Source organism: Nanorana parkeri, unplaced genomic scaffold, assembly GCF_000935625.1.
Source record: "Nanorana parkeri isolate BGI_ZX_2015 unplaced genomic scaffold, ASM93562v1 scaffold1408, whole genome shotgun sequence".
NCBI classification, from domain to species: domain Eukaryota; kingdom Metazoa; phylum Chordata; class Amphibia; order Anura; family Dicroglossidae; genus Nanorana; species Nanorana parkeri.
Genome location: NW_017307676.1, coordinates 398,767 through 419,443, shown reverse-complemented (window position 1 = coordinate 419,443; position 20,677 = coordinate 398,767). Strand labels below are relative to the sequence as shown.

The window sequence follows — 20,677 nt, the reverse complement described above, 5'->3', positions numbered from 1 at the left end:
CTCGAATACGTCCACTTGTTGGGGAGCGGTGAAGCGGCAGCATGTACAGACAGGCCACCAGAATGGCAAGTGTAGATGATCTACTTTACAGGGCTGCCCGGCATTCAACTTCTGTCAGCACAGCATGCAAGTCTGGGGCTGTTATCTCTAAATGGGAAGAATAAAGAGAACCTGTCAACAGTTTCTGATGGTACAGAATCCAAGGCTGTCATCCTGATCCTTCCATCACCGCTTTGTGGATTACTGACTAGGAACAGGCATGCTCACATGATTGCCATATTTCCGCCCCGACAAGTTCCCTCTATTGTGTTCTTCAGCAGTATCTTCCCACATCCAACATGTACGGCAGATACCATACACATACATGATACGAATGATATATGAATGATTAAAGCGGGACTAAGCGCTTCCTCCTCCTCTCCAGTGATGTGAGCTCCCTCACTGGTCCCAATATCTTCTTCTGATTCCAGTCATATTGATTGGTCAGGCTGGGATGATGTCACTCTCAGCGAGAGTTCATTCATCCTGGCACTGAGGCGTGCCGAGAATGTACACCGAGCTGGGCATGTGCAGTGCAATGTACATTCTATGAGGGTAGGAAGGTTTTTATTGCAGTACAATGTACGTCTCTCCTGCAATAAAAACCCTTCCTGTTCACAAGAGCAAAGTTCTGATTTAAATAGAAACTCCAGGCTTTTTAAACGTTAACCCTTGCAGTGAGCTACCCCCGACTGCAAGGGTTAACGTCTAGTTTTTTTTTACAGGACTGAAGAAAGGCTCATCTGATTATTGATCCTGCCTGGCTGCTAAACTGGTTCCCGGTGGTCTAAGGACCCGTGTGTCATCCCACCTAATACAGTGTATTAGACGCAGGGGTGCGGACGGTAACGTAGCACAGCTGGAGCGGAGGGGGAAACAGGTGAGCAGTCACTGCCGCAGGATCCCGTATCAGGTGAGTATTTCTTCTTTATTTGGCCCCCTAGGGAATAAGGAGCAGTTAACCCTTGCAGTGTGGGGGATGGCTCACTGCAAGGTTTGTCTCCTGAGTTTAGTGTCACGGTAACTACCTCTGTGATCATTTCAGAGCAATTTGGACAGTGTTTAGTATAAAGGACAAATAGACGGATGATCCATTCATCTAACTACCCCATCATATTGCACATTCGCTGTCTTCCAACATTTTAAAATCTACAAGGAACAAGTTTCAACTGTCCTCATCTATTCAGCCTCATCCATTAATGACCCTCCTTTAGGAAAAATGGAACAGAGTTCCTAAGCCTTCTCCAAAATGGGAAGTAAAAGAAACAGGTCACCAGCACTCGTTTAGAATAAATATGTCCTTTTTTAATGGACAATTGTGTCACTACAATCAACAGAGCCTGTTGATTGTAGTGACACAATTGTCCATTAAAAAAGGACATATTTATTCTAAACGAGTGCTGGTGACCTGTTTCTTTTTACTTCGTATTTTGCACGGTGCCATCCGTGATAGTCATTGCGAGCACCATCGTTCTTATTTGGCCAGGACTGCTGTAAGGTGTGCGGAGAGGACCCCCACCACCTGAAAACTTCTCCAAAATGGGGACATTTTTGAGATCTGTCAATGTGTCTGTCTGTGTTCCTTAAATGTATGTTAGTGCGGAGTGTGCGCTGCCCTTTAAACACTTAGGGGAGATGGGAACATAAGGGTGAAGAGTTTGGAGAAGGCCGGAGAAGGGAACCATCTAGGACAACATAGCTGAACTGGAAAGTGAGCGGAATTGGAGAATTTTTGTAAATCAGTTATGTTGTCCTAGATGGTTCCCTTCTCCGGCCTTCTCCAAACTCTTCACCCTTATGTGACTAACTGTTAGATTTTCTCATAGAAGTCTACGTGTAAGAACGTCCCTCTTCCACCCTGACCACACAAGCAATCTGTGTACCCTTTATTAAAAATGTGACTGGGTGATGAAGAGTTAATGAGCAGTGCAGCGAGTGGAGCTGAGGTCATGTGTAAATCTGATATTCGATCTTCTCATTTCCTTGGTTTTTTTGCATGTGAATGTCAGGCTCATTTGCTCCTAAGCAACAGAAACGGGTTCAAAAATAAGCAATAAGGACGGCCTGTGTGCACCACGTAGAGGCAGCCTGCCACCGGGAAAGGACTTTGTATAGACAAATCAATCGTTTAAAGAGCAGCTCCGGGATTTTTCAAAGTTAACCCTTAAAATGCATTCAAGTACCTTCATTATTAACAAAAAATGTATCTTATTTGTGTATCACTCGGCTGTAGATCCTCAAATCATCTCTGAATTGGCGCTGACACTGTTCTTCCTTCTGGAGGGTGGCTACTTTTGTTCCCCATAGTCCTGTGTGTGTTGTAAAGTAGTCACCTCTCCATCTTGCTCCTGTGATGGACTACAATCTTAGGTTTAGTTTACTGGTTTGTATTGAGACTGTAGTCCATCACAGGAGTGAGCTTGGAGCGGTGACTACTTTACAACACACACAGGACTATGGGGAACAAAAGTAGCCACCCTCCAGAAGGAAGAACAGTGTCAGCGCCAATTCAGAGATGATTTGAGGATCTACAGCCGAGTGATACACAAATAAGAGACATTTCTGTTAATAGTTGAGGTACTTGAATGCATTTTTAAGATTTAAATCCTGAGTCACCTCCCTGGCTTAGGCTCACAGTACTGGATCACTGAACAGTGCTCTCCTGTCATTATGCACACACCCTTCAGTGCTATAGTTAGGACCCCCCAACACCAAAGTAGAGAAAGGGACCGTGAAGTCACCAGACCGCTAGAATTAACGTATGGATGGAATTAAAACAAAAAAAAAACAGGTGCAGTGGGCCAACCAGAAAGCCGGCGGCGTGTAACGATTCGCGGCCCTGCTTCCTGATACTGGAAGTTCCGGTGTCGGAGTAAGCATCGGGAGTATTTGGCTGAGTACGAGTACTCACCCAAATACTCAGTATCAGCACCTATACCAGTATTGGTACATCTCTAATTTGTGATAATCAGTCACTTTACTAGAGATCCCGAGTATGAGCTTGGTTGTTCAGTCTTGCTATCACGCGGGTAAAGATCCGGCATTCATCTCAAAAATGGAAAAGTACGTACACGGTTGTAAAAAAATAAGTCGAGGCAACCGGACTTGCTGTATTTTTCTTGAAGACGCTTCACTGGTCATCCCACCAGATCTCTCAATTCACAATGACTTGAGAAAGCTGGTTGGAGGACCAGTAAAACATCTTCAAGAAAAATACAGCAAGTCCAGATGCCTCGACTTATTTCTTTACAGCTATACCATGACCTGGATGCATTAGAACCGTCACAGACAGTACGTACACGGTTTTATTTATGAGAAAACGTGGATCTAGTGTCGATCATGTAGCCCATCTATGACTTTCCTAAGCAGGCTGTACTGTTAGTTTAGTGACCCCCAAGCTTACAGAAAGACTGATTCAATCACATACCTGGTAAACATCACACATTCTGGGCGTTACTGGAGAGGGCAGAGTCTTTTGGTGACTTATATACACTTCGTCGTCTGATGAAGATCCGGAATGATAATCTGATGTCACTTTCTCCACGGCATAATTCACTTTCTGAGAAATCTCCATCTTGTCATCATCACTGCTGTCGAAGCTGGCCACCACAAAAGGAGGGTTCTTCTCCCCATACCTAGAATGACAAGACAGCACAACTGCAGTAAACAAGACGACACACAAGTCTGAGGTTTCTTCCCCCACCCCCCACCCCCAACATTCCTACAACAATGACAAGACAAACTTATTCTGGAAGAAGGATTCTGGTCGGCAGGGAGAGTGATCGTTTATTTTACCTGTGTGTAAAGAATTGTGAAGTCATTTGGTACACTAAGAAATTTATTAGGATTTGGGAATTCCAAGTCTAACAAAACAGGTCTACTTTTTAGGGACGCATCGATATATCGGCCGAAAATCCTGGCCGATACAGCGGTGCATCCATTCTTTCTCTCCTCCCCGCTGGGTGCTGCTCTGTTTCCCGAACGGGGAGGAGAGAAACTGACAGGCTGCCGGGCGCTGGGGGAGGAGAGCACTGTGAGCGTCCATTGTCTCCTCCCACACCGCTCGCTCAGCCTCCTGTGACAGCTGTCAGGATGGAGAGCGAGTGCAAACAATGATCACGGAGTGTTTGTACATAAATTGAGGACATGGTATGTTTTGCATCCTCAGTTATGAATGAATGGAAGTGATCTACATCAACTCCTGTTCATTCATGATTGTGGTTATAGTAAACACACTCTGTCCTCATGTTATGAATGAACAGGAACACTCAGTATAGAGGATTCCTGTTCATTGATAACAGGGCTGCAGAAAAAGAGATTGAGGACTGTTTAGACCCAATATTTCCCCGAAGCCCCTAAAAGTGAAGTAAAAAATATTTAATAAAAAAAATGAATAAAAATTTAAAAAAATGAAACTTTATAAAAAATAAAATATTTGAAAGTTCAAATAAAAAACATTTTTCGGTTTTGGTCGGACATTTTTTATTTTGGTGCACCTCTACCACTTTTATTACTCGATATAAAATAAAAGCAGAAAGCTTTCTGTATTTTCAGAACACAGCGCCACCTGCTGATCAAAGTTCTTAATGAGGGGAATTTACTAAGACTGGAGCAGGCCGAATCTGAAGCAACTGTACATGGCAACCAATCAGCTTCTAGCTTTCATTTCCAAATCTCAACTGAACAAATTGGAGAGAGAAGCTGATTGGTTACTATGCACAGCTGATCCATGTTCCGCATGCTCCAGTTGTAATAAATTTCCCCAATGTATATTATATATATCCATCACCCGAAAGTGAACGTTTTACAAGCAGATCCCCGATTTTTAGGTTATTTATTCTTTTTTTTTTTTTACATTGCACATTGCAACAATAGATTTAAATAAGTGCACTAATCCCTTTTTCCCCTTTAAAGCCCCGACCTAACCTATCCCACCCTTCCCCCTCCACAGATGCATACATACCTTAAACCCATGGCCGTACCCATTGAGGCACTCTTCAGTCAATTTGACAGCAGATCTGCACGCCTCAGCTCCCCGTACCTGGTTTATTTTTTTTATAATTACATACAAACCTTAATTCCATGTGTGTTCTGGCAGGTCTGGTGACTTCACAGGTCCTTTCTTTACTGAAGGGTGCCTGCATAATGATGTACGAGTGCTGTGCAGTACTGTGAGCCCAGGCAGCTCTGACAGCCTGCCTAAAATGTGGAATATAACATGGGTGCAAAAATGGAAAAAAGGGCCTCAGTCATGAAGGGGTTAAGAAAGTGGGTTCAATGGTACTGACTGAGGTGGTGGCAGAGGGCCTATTGCCCTTTCACCGTGACCCACCATGACCAGCCCCCCTCCCCACAGATGCACTCCTCCCTCGATCCAATGACGCGGACTCTAGTGTTTGTTTACATCCAGTGTTGCAAGTCTCACTGTCCTGGCCGTGCCTGTACATTACAGCCCCATACACTGTAGTAGGATGAAGTAGGGTAACAGGAAACAGCCCTATAGAAGTCTATGGGGCTGTAATAGGTAGGGGCGGCCAAAGTGTACACAAACACTGGAGGATGCAGCCATGGGATAGAAGTATGCATCTGTGGAAGAGGAGGGTGGGTTATGCAAGGTCAGGATAAAAAGGCAGAAGTATGAAAAAGGAATCTTAAAAAAAGGGTGTTGCAGACACACACTTTATTTTTTTTCAGCCTGTGGTCAATTTCCTCCATCTACGCTGAACTGTGTGGCTGGAGGAATCTCCCACTGGGCCAAGCCTCAGTATCTTGCTAGTCGGTCCCGCTTGCTCTCAATATACCTGAACAATCTGATTGGATGCAGGCATGGTTCAGGTATATTGAGAGCAAGCGGGACCGACCTGCAAGACCCCGAAGCTTAGCCCAGCGGGAGATTCCTCCATCCACACTGTTTAGCGTAGATGGAGGAATCTGTTGCACTTTTTCCATCTGTACATTAGGGATGCACAGATACTAGTATCGATATCGGTGCCGATACCAAGTATTTGGCAGAGTACTCGTACCTCGCCCAAATGCTTCAATGCCTAGCCCGGAAGCTGGGCAGCGCGTCATTACACGCTGCCCGGTTTCCCGTTTGGTCGGGAAGCGGCTACATGCTCTCTCGTCACCTGTGACGAGAGAGCATGGAGAGGCACTGGGAGTGACAGGCTGACCGGCTGGACAAACCAAGGTTAGAGGGGACAGCTTTGTTAATCAGGAAGCCGGGTGGCAAGTCTTTACACACCACCTGGCTTTCTGAATGGGACTTCTGTTACTTGGTAATTGGTATCTGCGAGTACCGAAAAACAAAATTAATCGGTACTCGGTACCACAATACCGGTATCGGTGCATCCTTACTGAACATAGTCAATCTGCAGATAATCTATAGGTGTATGGCCAGCTTAATGATTCTTCTCTGCAGCATGCTGGCAGAGGACAGCCTCATCTACCCAGGTTGTGGCTGCTCTACAAAAAAAAAAAAGAAGACTTTGCACCTTCTGTTTTGATGCACCTGAATATATTTAGTTGACCAGCTAAAAGTTGAAATAGGCTTTGGGTGATGAGCAATAAAATTCCAAAACTCAGCAATTCTTCGAACGGTGGTCATCACCCTGAAGAGCCCCATTGAAAAAGGCCACAAGTCAGAGCTAGGAACCACTTTGTCTTCTCGCCCACCCCCTGCCATGCAACATACCAGAGCCAAAGTCTATGTGAACAAAGCACACGGAACTGGGGGGGACCCCCCAACTACACTAACAATGATTTTAAAGATAGAAGTAAAAGGTAGTTGAAGGTATCTTTGGTGTCGGCTCTTCAATAATTATAGATCGTTTATATCATGCTACAGAGAGAAAGACAAAATACATTGCATTCCTCTTTTTAATGTAACCTGATCTTTTTACATCACCAAGAGAACCATTTAACTTTTCTTAATGCAATATGTGCCCGGGCCAAACTCTCTGGACTCCAGTGGACACTTGTAGTGTGGCTGCCAAATCCATTATTGTTTATTACATGCCGTGCTTTTCTAATCCCGTCATTATGAGGCTCGGTAAGAATTTTCCATAAAAGAATATTAGACTTGGAGGCTTGTGCCCAATCGAGTAATGTTCCAGGTGGGAGGAACCCGAGCCGGACAAGCAATACAACATGCACCATTTCCACAGGAACGGAGCGTAACATATGTTTAAATGAAATGCCGTCATCAATTCTCCAACAACCTCAGAACTACAAGTCCCAGCAGAGCACTTACTGTTTACCCAGAGAAGAAAAAAAAGAGAAAAAAACAGTCATTTTGCAGCATTCCAGTATATTGCCCGCTAAAACAAATGGCTTGAAGAGGAAATCAGTCATATATTGCTATCCAACTACCAACAAACTACAGCTGTCACGTGAAGTATGGGGATGCCATTAGTTGCCTTGTTGGTTATAATGATTTCTGAGCCATAGACCTGCAACCAGTAAGCAAATCATGAAAGTCAGAAGTCCTTACTGGCAGCAGTCCCAGCTATACTTCAACCACACTGCTTGCCTGATGGTATTCGATGTGGCAGGTAGGCAAAGCTCATCGCTTGCCTTGGTTCTGGGGATGCCGTAGGTTGCTGCACCCGGATTACTGTCATTTCTCCATGCAATGTACTGACAAGTTTGTCCCTAAAAACAGAATATTTGATACTGTAGGAGTTGATTGCAGTAGATTGGCTAATACATTTAATGTCTGTTGCTTTATGACAAAGTCTACCCACGGAAGGACCAATATCTCAACAAGAACAGAGATATCTGTCCATGTCACAACAAGCACTTGGGCCCACTGCGATTCCCGTACAACAGAGGCACGCTGTGGTACTTAGAGCCTTTTCTCTGCTTTACAAATGCTACCATTAATTACCCAACCCCAAGAGATTCTTGTCTGCCTAACACACCTTAGCAATGTACTAAATTAAATTTTAGGGCCCATTCACACCAGCATACAGTCCGGGTAACCATTGCACTCAGAACCGCTGCTCCATGACATAAGAAGTGGGTGCAGCAGGAGTCAACGGTATAAGTAAAAGATGGACATTGGCACTCCAAAGCAAATCCAATACGTCTATTCATTCATGTACTTGTTGCAAATGCAAAACACAAGATACGTTTCGGGGTCTCACAGGATCCCCTTCATCAGACAAACAATTGTTTGCCTGATGAAGGGGATCCTGTGCATTTGCAACAAGTACGTGAATGAATGGACGTACAGGATTTGCTTTGGAGTGCCGGTGTCCATCTTTTACATTCACACCACATTATGGTCCATATAACATTCCTCTTTTTAACTTTATTGAAATGTCACAAAATGGCACTTCGGGCAACTCTATCCACAACACTGCAATGTGCTTCGGTGTGTTGACATGCATTTCTGGGCATTGTGCTGTGTAAATGCAGACTGCTGCAAACCAATCACATGGATGGTGTGGACAGGGCACATAGAAAAGATCTCTTCTACTGCTGATTTTCTACTTGTAACAATAGTGCGGTACAGTGTCCGATAATGTAATTTAAAAAACTGTTTGCATCTGATCCCCTCTGATAGCGAAGCTTAGTAGGTGAAGGTCCTATCGCATCATGGAAACAAAGCCTGCTCAGTTCTGCCTTCCTGAGAAGCGGAAGACAATATACACAGATCCTATGTTTTCCCTTAATCTTCTACATCTTCCCGTTAGAGGAATGGCAGCCTCGTAGACAGACAATGATTGAAACAGAATGGGATGTTTCCTTTCTGATGCTTCCCTGGGGTCCTGTTTTATAGCCTGCTGAGATACAAACACTGCTAACAAGACTTCCTATTTCACCATAATATTTTTTTTGTAACAGATTCAAAAGGAAACTTACGACAAAAAAATGACTCTCCATCCACCTTCAGACACATGAACTCAATATTATCTGCAGACAGCGGGGGGATTTTGTATTTCCAGCTACATTTGATGATTTGAAAATTGAGCTCAATATGTATTCAGAGCCGGAATACAGGTGCTGAGAGAGAGGAGATGTGAAGTGTGTATTTATTTACATCAGTTTTATAATTTGGGTGGTCATAAAGTGAACCTTGCAACAAAACGAAAAAGTTCACTTATTTACTGTACTGCACGCAAGGGGGAATGCTGCAAAATAAAGAAATAGAAAACCCATTAGGAAAACAAAAAAGTATGAAATGTATACTTCTCTCCTTGGCTTCCACTGACAGCACCTTGGAATTCCTCTTATCTCAAGCTCTGCAGCTGCAAACTTGTGGGCAGCCCCCCTCTCTCCCCTGCTGCTGTCTGTGTCTGACTACGTTTAACCTCGTGTATGCCCAGCAGTAAACCACAGACACACTCAGGACATGACATGACCGACTCATATGGCAAGGTGGTGAGATTCAGGGTCCCTGTCACATGTTACAATTGGGCTGGGTGCCTGCGCTCTAGCGCACAAGTGGGCTGGGCGCCTGTGCTCTAGCGCACAAGTGGGCTGGGTGCCTGTGCTCTAGCGCACAAGTGGGCTGGGTGCCTGTGCTTTACCCCACAATTGGGCTGGGTACCTGTGCTTTACCGCACAATTGGGCTGGGTACCTTAGGGTTGCTCATTGCTTCCCCTTTGCCGGTGCCGATGTACAACCCATATCCCATACAGCTGTGTAGTGCCGCCCTGCGGTCCGGACTCTGAATTTGCTTGCAAATGGCGAGCACTTACTGGTCAGCGCAGTCCCAACGGGAAGCACTTCTTAGCAAAAAAAAAATGCTTCTGATGGGTCAGCGAGGTCAGAAGCGCTCCTCATTGGGCAGCACAGTCAGGTGACCGTGCTGACCAATGAGTGCTCTCCATTTGCAAGTGTAATTCTAAATCCAGAGCGCAGGTTTGCGCTACACGGCAGTACCAGGTCCAGATAGTACACCCACCCTGTGGAAGGAGCCTCAGCCCAAAGGGTAAGTATATGGGGGGGGGGAGAATACTTCCATTTTCCCAAATCTACATGGGAAGAATGATCCTTTAATAACTAACCCCCATTTTGTTTTGCCATGGGGAGGGGGGAAAAGTTAATAAGACCATGCTTGTAGTGCAAGCTTCACTTCAACCAGGCTTTTAAAAAAGGTATCGCCCGCTCCATCCATTGGTGTAAGGCGGTGCAATTAATTCTGAATGGCACCCAGACGAACCTGCCGCTGAATGTGTGTGGTGGAGAAGCACAATGAACGTCCATACATTGTGTGTTGGGTGTACTGCCAGAAAATCCATGCATTATTTTTTGGCAGTGCACTGCACGTTGGTGCATTAACACACGTTGAACTGCACAGCAAAAATTTTTGGGAGATGCAATGGGGAGTCATTCAGAAAGAATGGCATTGCATCAATGCACTTAAATTGCAATACTGCAACATGGGGCCTAGGGTCACCCTGATTTGATGACCACATGTACTGAAATAATGAAAGTTTTGAACATTAGAAATGTTTGTTACTGCTCAGGTTTTCTGACTGGAGAAGAGGCAGGGTTATTGCGGAAAGTGGCCAATACAAGGTTACTATGGTTTATTGCGAAGAAGGGACAGCAAAGCCCCATTGGTCACTATGAGCCATGACTACAACTTTATTGAAATATACACGGAGAGGAAACAATCAACGTAATGCAAATAATCCTACAGGATCAAGAAACAAAGCTTTAACATCAGGATAATTATCTTTATTTTAGCCACGTGACTCGTATTCAAATCACACTTGACAAAAAAAATAAAATAATTGGATTTTAGTACTAGCCGTAAAATCCTTTTCTCTGGGTTCATTGAAGGACACATCAAAGATCGCTAGATCTTGACCACTGGGTTATACTGCCACCTGCAGGAGTAGGACACTAGGCAAAACACAAACAGCCTAGGGGAGGCCCCTGCTGGTAGCCAACCCCCCGTTTATGAACAACTGCAGGTTTTTTTTTTGCCTAGCGTCAAGGAGTTAGGACCTAAGAATCCATTGTGGGATTATTTTTCTTTCCTTTTATTTACTTTTTAATTTTTTGCCTTTTTTTTTTTCCACAGATCATAATTCAAATAACAGCAGGCTGGGCGACAAGCTAGATATTATAGATTCTTGTAGTCTTCCCCAGTCCTGCCAGCAAGCAAAGGCAGTTCCTCACTACGGCAGGTTTCGCTGCGACAGCTCTGCATCGTGGAAGAGCAGCCTGTGAGAAGTATCACTAGGGGCACATATGACCAGCCGGTCTTAAAATCGACCAGTCAGTGTCCCTTTACAGGCCTGGCAGCACCCGGGTCTTGGCTAGAAGTCCTGGCTTTCCCCCTGAAGAACTGTTTACTTCAGAGTGTGCTCTAGGGGATATCCCTCCACTGCCTGGTGGTATGTATTTGAGGTACTAGAGGTCTCCAGCCAGCGGAAGCAGTTTTCATTGCCGATAGCTCCCTGTGAGACCTGCCTCATCAGAGGCAGGCACACATTGTATTGAACTGGTGTGGCTGGGAGTGTCTGGGTGCTTGTGATTGAGGCACCTTGCAGTCTACTCTCCTCAGCAGCGACCATTTGCCCCTGGGCCAGGAACCATACCTTTTTTGAAAATAAGCATCCTTTATCCTAGTGTGTTAGTTTTGTGAACGGAGCCTCCCACTGGCCCCTATATTTCACTACAGGACACCATAGCCGGGCTGCCAGATCAAACTACTGAGCGCAGCTGACACAGAATAAAAATTTAGAACATATATGTAAAGAACAGCTTCAGCAAGACAATCCCATTTGCTTGCTTCCCTCCCTCCTTCACATACTAAACTAGGGTACACGGGTAGATCGTCAAACGCACGTTTGATAATGCCAGACACGGACGATTGTCATTCAAAAACTAATTTGATTTTAGAATAAATGGACTTTAACGACCAAAAACCACATTCACTGTTAGAATTTCATTCGAGAAAATTTTCGAACCTCCTCCTTCAAATTTTCTCTCACGGTGGCTGAAGTTGGTCGATTTGACCCCATCAACTATTAGAAAGTCGAAGGAGCATTCCAAAATCAGTTTTGTTTGTACAAAATTTTAACTGTGAATACCCTACATAATAAATACTTGTACAACCAGTGCATCGCTGTGTATGGCTGAAGGTGAAAGAAGACAGGGATCAGCAGATCAGAATAATCTCTGAGGTCTACATTGTGATCACTCACCTGCAGCACACTTCACACGGATCCACCCATAATGTCATTTCTTTGGGTAACCCCAAGTCTTCATACAGTAAACCACTGTTGAAACAAGCCTTCTGGAGGTCTGGATCAAAACCCTGACATCTGTTCACACGGATACATCTAAGAAGGGGACAAACAAGAATTTTAGTTACAATCTGGGTACACGAAATCAGCCCAGTCAGCGATTTACAATGAAAATGCTGCTTCCGGCGCTCACACTGCAGCACTCTATGAAGGAAGAGCTGAGTAACAGCCACAAGTACCCTCATACAGACTTGTATTTCAGACAAGGGAAGGTGTAGTCTGAGGACTCAATCTCTTTTTCTATTTTAAAAAGGGAAATATTAGGGGTCTGTTTAGACCCCTAATATTTCCCCCAAAGCCCCTAAAAGTAATGCAAAAAAAAAAAAAATTAAAAAAGTTTATAAAAAATAAAATTCAATATTTAAAAAAAGAAAAACATTTTAGGTATCGGTTTCGGCCTGACAATTATTTCTATTTCGGTGCACCTCTAGTTAAGACTATACAAAAATAAAAATAAGACCTACCCCGAAAATAAGACCTTGTGTTTTTTTTGAGCCCCTAAAAAAATATATGTGTGTCTTATTTTCGGGGAAACACGGTAGACACCAAACATGTCAAGCCTTAAAATTGCGTGCGCCCGCAAAAATCGCCCATAGGCGACGATTAAAACGCTTTTACTGCTCATCAGTTTAGTGTTATCAGTGATTAATGGCTCTAAAATTAGTGCTCCCACTCAGACGTTTGCGGCGATATGTAACATGTGCGGCACAATAGTCGTTTTCGCGCGTAGGCGCACCCGACACATATCTGCGTGTGTATGTGGGGGGCGGGGACTTAAACATTTTTTTATGCTTCTTTATTTTTTTGCCCTCAGTATTTGACAACCAGGAAGTCCGGGAATGGAGGACATCTTCCCCGACCCGGCAGAAGAGACAAGGAACCACAGGCGAGCGTGGGGGGTTGCAGAAAGGCACTAGACATGCCTTTAGTACTACTTGAAGATAAATTCAGGCACCAGGTAGCCCATTTGTCCCATACCTATATGCTTGTCCTTTAGTCGGCGTCTCTGTGTACCAGTGATTGACATACTTATCATACAGAATCCTGCTCAGTTCTTCAGAAAACGTCTCAATCTCTTCCTTCTTTAAATTTCTATTATTTCTTAATAGCTTTGACAGAAAAATTACAACTGCAGATAAAAAAAAAAAAAAAAAAAAAAAAAATGTGCCTGTTACAAGGATCTGAAAGAAAAGAGAAGCAGACCATTAGTAAACCACAAGCACAGAATCAATGAGGACACTTTTATATGGAAAAATACATTTTGGAGGTATGTCTAAGCTTATTAACCGGCATTATATTGCCCTCTCATCACCATTTTAAAGCTGCTTAGTCATGTAAGGAAAGGAAGCGGGTCCAAATAAAAATCTCCCTGGAAGGATTGTATGTAATTCCTGGTCTTTGGGGGAAAATAATGCCATTGTGGATCTGCTTCAGGACTCTGTTGGAAGGGTCTACTCCAGCTTTTGCAGACTTCCATGGAGTATCCCTTCAAGATGCCTAAACCACCTCAGTTGGTATCTCACATTCAAGAAGCAACTATAGAACAAGCAGGGCTTGAAAAGTTTGAGGGTCTCTCACCAGTCAAAAATGTCACCAGTCAGCATGACCGGACTATAGCTTAACATTTTATTGGGACAGATAGATCTTTTTTTTTTGGTGGTATATAAATCACCACTGGGGTGAGGGAAGTGGTAATTTTTTACTATATAATGAAAAAAATACTGTAAATTTCAAAGACATAAAAATGGTTTTCCCTACATTATGTTAAAAAACATTTATTCTTACCCATATTTTTGGTAAAATATAAAAAAAGACGGGGTCACGTCAGGTGAATAGACACCAAACATGTCAAGCCTTAAAATTGTGTGCGTCCGCAAAAAACGGCCACATTGAAAATTGGGCCATAGGCGACGCTTTAACAGCTGTTACTGCTAATCAGTTTAGTGTTATCAGAGATTAATGGCCCTAAAATTATTGCTCTCACTGCGACGTTCGAAGTGATATGTAACAAATGCGGCACAGTAGTCGTTTTTGCACGTAGTGGCACCCAACGCATGTTTGCGTGTGTATGTGGGGAGACTGAAAAATTGTGTTTTTTTAATGCTTTACTTTTTGATTACTTTTTTTTTACACTTAACTTTATTGCCATCATATGGGGGGGCTAAGAAGCCCCCTATGTGATAGCTAATTTACATGACAGGTCCACTTTATGGAGACATTAGGAGTCTCCAAGACCCCTATCACTAGGGAGCCCCAGAGAAGCTGATGAAGCAGAGATCTGCTTCACCAGCTTCTGAAGCTGGAGACTGACAGCAGAATGCGGACGTGATGTAATATACATCACTTCCTGCATTCGGAGACCATCGTGTACCAATCTCCCTTTGTTCTCCTGTCACAGAGCAGCCGTTCCAGTCCCGGCCACAGTGGATCTCAGGACCGGCAACGACGGTGACAGCAGCTACTAATACAGCGATCGGGTGTCTCTAGAAACGTGCGATCGCTTAAATGTGAAGCTCCCGGCCGGCCATTTTATTACAACGGCCGGCCGGGAAGCTACTCGTCCGGCTCCGGCGTCCCCTCGTCACATATGAGAGGACAAGTGGATTTTTCAAGCCCTGAGAACAAGATTGCAAAAGTGCCACACTGCTTATTAGAATAGGGTGCAAGTCCATCAATCCTGAAAAGCCCCGGCAGCCTCATGACCACGCATATGGGTATGGATGGAACTACTAAAGACAGGCCTTGCTCGGAAAATGAAAACTCAGCACATGCTTCTTTCCATTGACAGGAATTCTTCCCAAATACAGCCTGCAAGACAATCCCCTTATGAGTTTGGAACTCCTTTTCTTATTTTTTTAGAATTCTTGTTTTTTATTGAGCAGTGCAAATAGAAAAGTACAAGTAAGTAGTCAACATCAGTTATCAACATCAACTTATAGGTGGACGTAGCCACCAACATCAAATATAAAAGGCAGATACAGTGAAGAAAATGATCAGAGTTCGTATTGCTAACGGCCATCTGTGGGTACTACCCGCTCACCCAGTACCTGGGATTGAGGGGTGCAACAAGACTTTATTCTGATTCTTTCTAATCCAAGACCACATGTATCTAATCTACAGGTAGACTAATAAGTGCTCATACTTAAATTGTCGCAGGGAAGCATCAGCCTGCGATTTTTTGGTGCCTCCGGTCTTGCGACGTTGGGACATCTCGGGATCGGACAAACAAGTTGCTATAAGTCTCGGTTAGAAGAGGTATGGTACACTGGTGCCGCAGAGCTCACCGATCAAGCACCTCACGCTGCCATGTCCAGGACACGCCCCTGGAACTCCTTTTCATCACTGGTAAGCAGGATCCTGATGTGCCCAAATCTTAGAACATAAAAAAAATGGAATCCATGAAACCTCCATCACTAAAGCAGCCAATTATAGTAGTATTAAACTCACAATCTTCTTCCAATAATGAATCCAGATGAAACAACTAGACATTGCCCAGCAAAGCATTTCTTTACATTTTTGCCCAAACACTTCCAGTTATCATGTTTCTGGCTCCAACTCTATTAGCTTTGCTTCCCTGAATTTCCTGGCGAATACAAGAACACAAGGGATAGCATAGACTCCAGCAGCCGCCCATCTACTAGTATGAAGGGAAAAAAAAAGGAGAGGGGGAAGGAAGAGCACGTCTTGCTGTCTGTGATATAGCAATTAGTCATCAGCACACCAGTGGTACTCTTCATCCTTCTGTTTTTGATGTCAGACAACCCATACATACATAATTCTGAATGTGTTTGTGGAGAGACACACACAGCTTACTAGCACACACAAAAGGTGGCTCCATAGGACCCTGCAAGGGAAAGGAGCCACCCTAAAAACAGGAAATCAGGGTCAGTGCTCAGGTGACCAGCTGATTCTGAAGGCAACTAAAACTTTTAAACATCAAGAAGTAGCATTTGAAATGGCGTAAAAACCTTTTGACTTTAATATCACTTTAGGCCTAAAGGCCGTGACACACTGCACGCAAAGCCGTGCAGAGCGAAGCAAAGCTATCCGGCACGGAGCTTTGCGTGCAGTGTGTGAGCGGAGTGCAGTCAGATGATTGACAGCACCTTCAGCCAATCGGCTCGTCCGTAACAACCTGCCAGCTGTCGCATCGTGACGCGCTGGTTTATATGCGCGAGCCGATTGGCTGAAGTTGAAATTGTTCATCTCGGCACGCTAGCTCTCGCAAGCTGGGGTGCCGAGCAGAAAATTACATGACACACTGCTCGCAAAAGCAGCGCGCCCCCGCTCCGCGTGCAGTGTGTCACGGCCTTAATTCACACAAACAACGCAAGAGCTAAATTGTATACATTAGTAAATGCGTATAGACACGTATATGTGCATGAACTGTGTGCAATCCCAGAAGGCATCATTATTTTCAAAAGAAACATTAATGTACTGTGCGCACGTGCGTAAAATACGCAGAAATTCCGAGTCCGGACGCATCTCAGTTCCATTTTTTTTGCATATGCTGCATATGGGAAAAACCGCTGCACGCAAACGCTATGTACAGCATATTATACGGCAGTGTGAAAGAGGCCTAAATACTAGTTACAACTTCTGTAGCCTTTTTTAAGCATCACATTTACCCTTTCTATGCCGTTATAATATAGATTAAAGAGAAACAAAAAGACAGTAGTTAGGAGTCACCCAGTGGGTTCCAACAGAAAAGTTCATTCCGCAGCACCTTGTTTTGATCAGAGACAGAATAAAGTGTGATGTAATATGGCCAGCGATCAAAGAATGGAAAATATCCTGACTCCATCAACACAGGAAACACCACAACGGAAAAAAACACGCTCTCTACATTAATGGAAGCAAATCTATGACTGCGATGATGTTGCCATTACTGTTATGATGCCGTGACCAGCTGCAAAAAGGGGGAAAAAAACAAAACACCACCCACCTCTTCAGATCTCCTTCAAAATAGAGTTCATCAGTATTGTATACATTATAAAACATAAAAGACTCCACTGCACTCGGTGATTCCACGCAAAACTTTTTGAATGTTCAAGAAACAGAAAAGCAAGGCTGGTGTTGCAAATCAGCATCCAAAAGGTGCCACGCATTCCTATAGTTGGCGCTCTCACCAGCCATGGAGCGCTACCAGAGCACTGAAAGGAGAACTATGAGGTGAGTGAAAATCACTCATCCTCATAGTTCAAGCCGACGTGCGACAATGAAACTGTCACAGGTCGGCTCAATAGATCGGGAAGTGAGCGAACACATACCGTCGCCCCTTTCACACTGGCAGTCCGATCAGGTCCGCCTATCAGTTTTTCAGGCAGACTTGATCAGATGACCAATGTTAGTCTATGGGCAGCCAAGTCTAAAAGGACCATTTACATCCAGTTAGCCCCCCCTCCCCCGGGCTCCGGTCAGGTCCAGAAAAACGTGATAGTTCTGGATCGGGGTTAAGATGAAGTGCACAGATTCCCCTCTTGATCAGCTCGTGTGAAAGGGGCCTTGCTGAACTCCCTGGCTATATCAGTTACCAGAGTAGAAAATGCTACATTACACTAGGGCTGCAACAACTAATCGACATAATCGATTATAATCGATTGAAAAAGTTGTCAACTTTTTCAATAATCGATTAATCGGCTTCCGATCAGTTGGCCCTGTTCACGGCTCCACACACACGCTGCGCGCCGCACCTCCTCCCCAAATCACGCTCATCGCTGCCAGACGTGGTGTGGGGGGATGACAGCCGTCGACAGACAGACCCGATCTCAGAAGCAAGTTGCTGGAAGACTGCTCAGGTAAGCCTGCACTTTCCCCCACATGGTGCTCTATAATGTATTGCTGGGATTTGTAGTCCTCTATAGCTGATGGTACATTGTGCTGTATATTATACATAGGAATACAAATCCCAGCAATACATTATACACTGTATGTATAATGTACTATTGCTGGGATTTGTTGTACTCCTCTATAGCTGGTGCTATACTGCGCTGTATAGAGGACTACAAATCCCAGCAATAATACATTATACAGCACCATGCGGAATTCCACCAGCTATAGAGGAGCACAACAAATCCCAGCAATAGTACATTATACAGTGGTGCAATGCCGAATACCACTAGCTAAAGAGCACTACAAAACCCAGCAACAGTACATTATACAGCGCAATGCAGAATACCGCCAGCTATAATGTACTATTGCTGGGATTTGTTGTACTCCTCTATAGTTGGTTATATTCTGCATTGCGCTGTATAATGTACTATAGCTGGGATTTGTAGTCCTCTATAGCCGGTGCCATTTTGCATTCATTGCTGTATAATTTTACACTTTCCATTTCACTATATTGCACACCACACTATTTTTTTTCTTTTTTACTTCCACCGCTCCAAGCTTGCTCCTGTGATGGACTACAACCTCAATACAAACTAGTAGTCCCATCACTGGAGCCATTTTTTAAACTTTATTTTATTGTTTATCCGATTAACCGATTAATCGAACTTAATAATCGGCTAACTAATCGATTTTGAAAATAATCGTTAGCTGCAGCTCTACATTACACATACTCCAACAGGGCCAAAGAAAATGAACCCTGTAGGGAGAGTAAAATGGAACCTGCCATTGGTAACCTACTGAAATGGCTAGTTACCTGGCTGACATTGATCCTCTGCCTTCAATGTCTTATGTGTGACTACCCTGGAACATGCAGGCAGATCAGGCTTGGGACCATTTACATCCAATTGCCAAAAATAGTACAAGGTCTTATTATCGGGATAGGTCTTATTTTTCGGGGAAATAGGGTAGTTATACCACCTTAAAACAATACGTTCATTGTGTTGAGTCACCCATTCTTTCTTTCATGGTCTTTCACATAGCTTACCCCAGAACAAAAGTTCCCTGCTCCGACTCATACAGGTCACACGTTTAACCGATGATTCCTCCCAGTCACCTGAAACTACCAGCTGCTGCTCAATATCTCTAATAAAAGGAGTTTCATGATACCAAATTAATCATTTTCAGAGTTCTTGAAAATCAATATGTGGGTACAAGTTGCTTTATGAACAAGCGTTGCTGGTAAGAATGAAAAATACATAGACGTCTCTATATTTGTACAGCATCTTTCACCGTGCGGCATCTTTCACCGTGCGGCAGGTGAATATAGCCAATATTGGTGGAAACAAAAAAACTTTTCAATACTGCAAAATACATACTTGATTGCTCCCACATCTCATGTCATCCCTAGGTAGCAGCTGTGAACACTCAGACTGGAAATCAGACTTGACAAGGTTGGGTTTAACATGGTCTGGATACAAGGACATCATCCCTCCTTTTCCAATTGGCGGAAATTCTTCTAATTCTGTTTTTTTACTGAACAATAATCGATAGGTGTATGGGCACCTTAATGGTTGAAATTTGAGAATGATTGTGTTCTATTTCGTGTTCAGAAGAACTATGCTTGCCTTGCTACAGTGATACCTCTCCTGCTAAACTGCCATCAGATTACAAACAAAAAGGGAGTTTGATGGGCTGGTGCATCACAGGAATGCTTGGATCACGTTCTGAGCACAACTCCAGCAATAGATCAATATTGGAGTGAGCTGTTGATCTATGGGCGGGCAGGGCAAAGCTGGAACAAGAACCCTGGGTGGCCAAGTGTTTACCAAGTCTGAGCATACACAATCCAGAATGCAATAGGCGATTATAGAGTAAAAATAACCAAGCAATGTCAATATTGAGCGTTTCAGGATACAGAATAAAAGGAGAAACTATGAGGTGAGCGATTTTCACTCATTCTCATAGTTCGAGCCGACGTGCGACAATGAAACTGTCACACGTCGGCTCAATAGATCGGGAAGTGAGCGAACACATACCATCGCTCACTCACTTCTTGATCCTGTACCCGCAGAGAGCCGTGACTGTCACTCACGGCTCCCTACAGGGATTCCCCCCCTCCCCGCTCCGATCCTCCAGCGCTGACTGGCAGATGGGGAAAGGGGGCGGGTACAGCTGGCTCTGCCTCTAGATAGGCAGAGCCCGCTGCCAATCACGTAGCTGGGTGGATCTCAACAGCAATGTCGGGATCCGTCCCGGCTGTGGTGCTCTCAATATACCGAGCTTTGGGTCACATGAGGACGCTAATTTATGTCTGCCCGTGACCCTGAGAAGAACTATGGGGAAAAACACTTACCCCACAGTTCTTCTTTAAAGACTATTTGAAGCCAAATAGTTAAATACATAGCATTTTACCAGACGGGCTAATGTGTCGTGGCAGCTCTGGCACGGAGACTAGATACCATTCATGGTTTTATTTTTCTTCAAACTTTTATGTGGAGTGCAAAATGTGTACACTCCATTCAGGTCCCCACAC

At 44.1% G+C, this 20,677-nt stretch overlaps 1 protein-coding gene across 1 annotated transcript in view; it reads right to left on the bottom strand.

The window, feature by feature from the left end:
* The window catches only part of BTG3 (BTG anti-proliferation factor 3), a 21,476-nt gene extending 1,848 nt beyond the window's left edge, over window positions 1-19,628 (bottom strand). The window contains exons 1-4 of the mRNA XM_018569839.1: window positions 19,521-19,628; window positions 13,291-13,493; window positions 12,211-12,348; window positions 3,467-3,674 (exon numbers count right to left, since the gene is read on the bottom strand). Of these exons, the coding sequence (XP_018425341.1) occupies window positions 3,467-3,674; window positions 12,211-12,348; window positions 13,291-13,493; window positions 19,521-19,628 (657 nt within the window). The remainder of the gene's footprint in view (window positions 1-3,466; window positions 3,675-12,210; window positions 12,349-13,290; window positions 13,494-19,520) is intronic.
* Window positions 19,629-20,677: the final 1,049 nt, after the last annotated feature.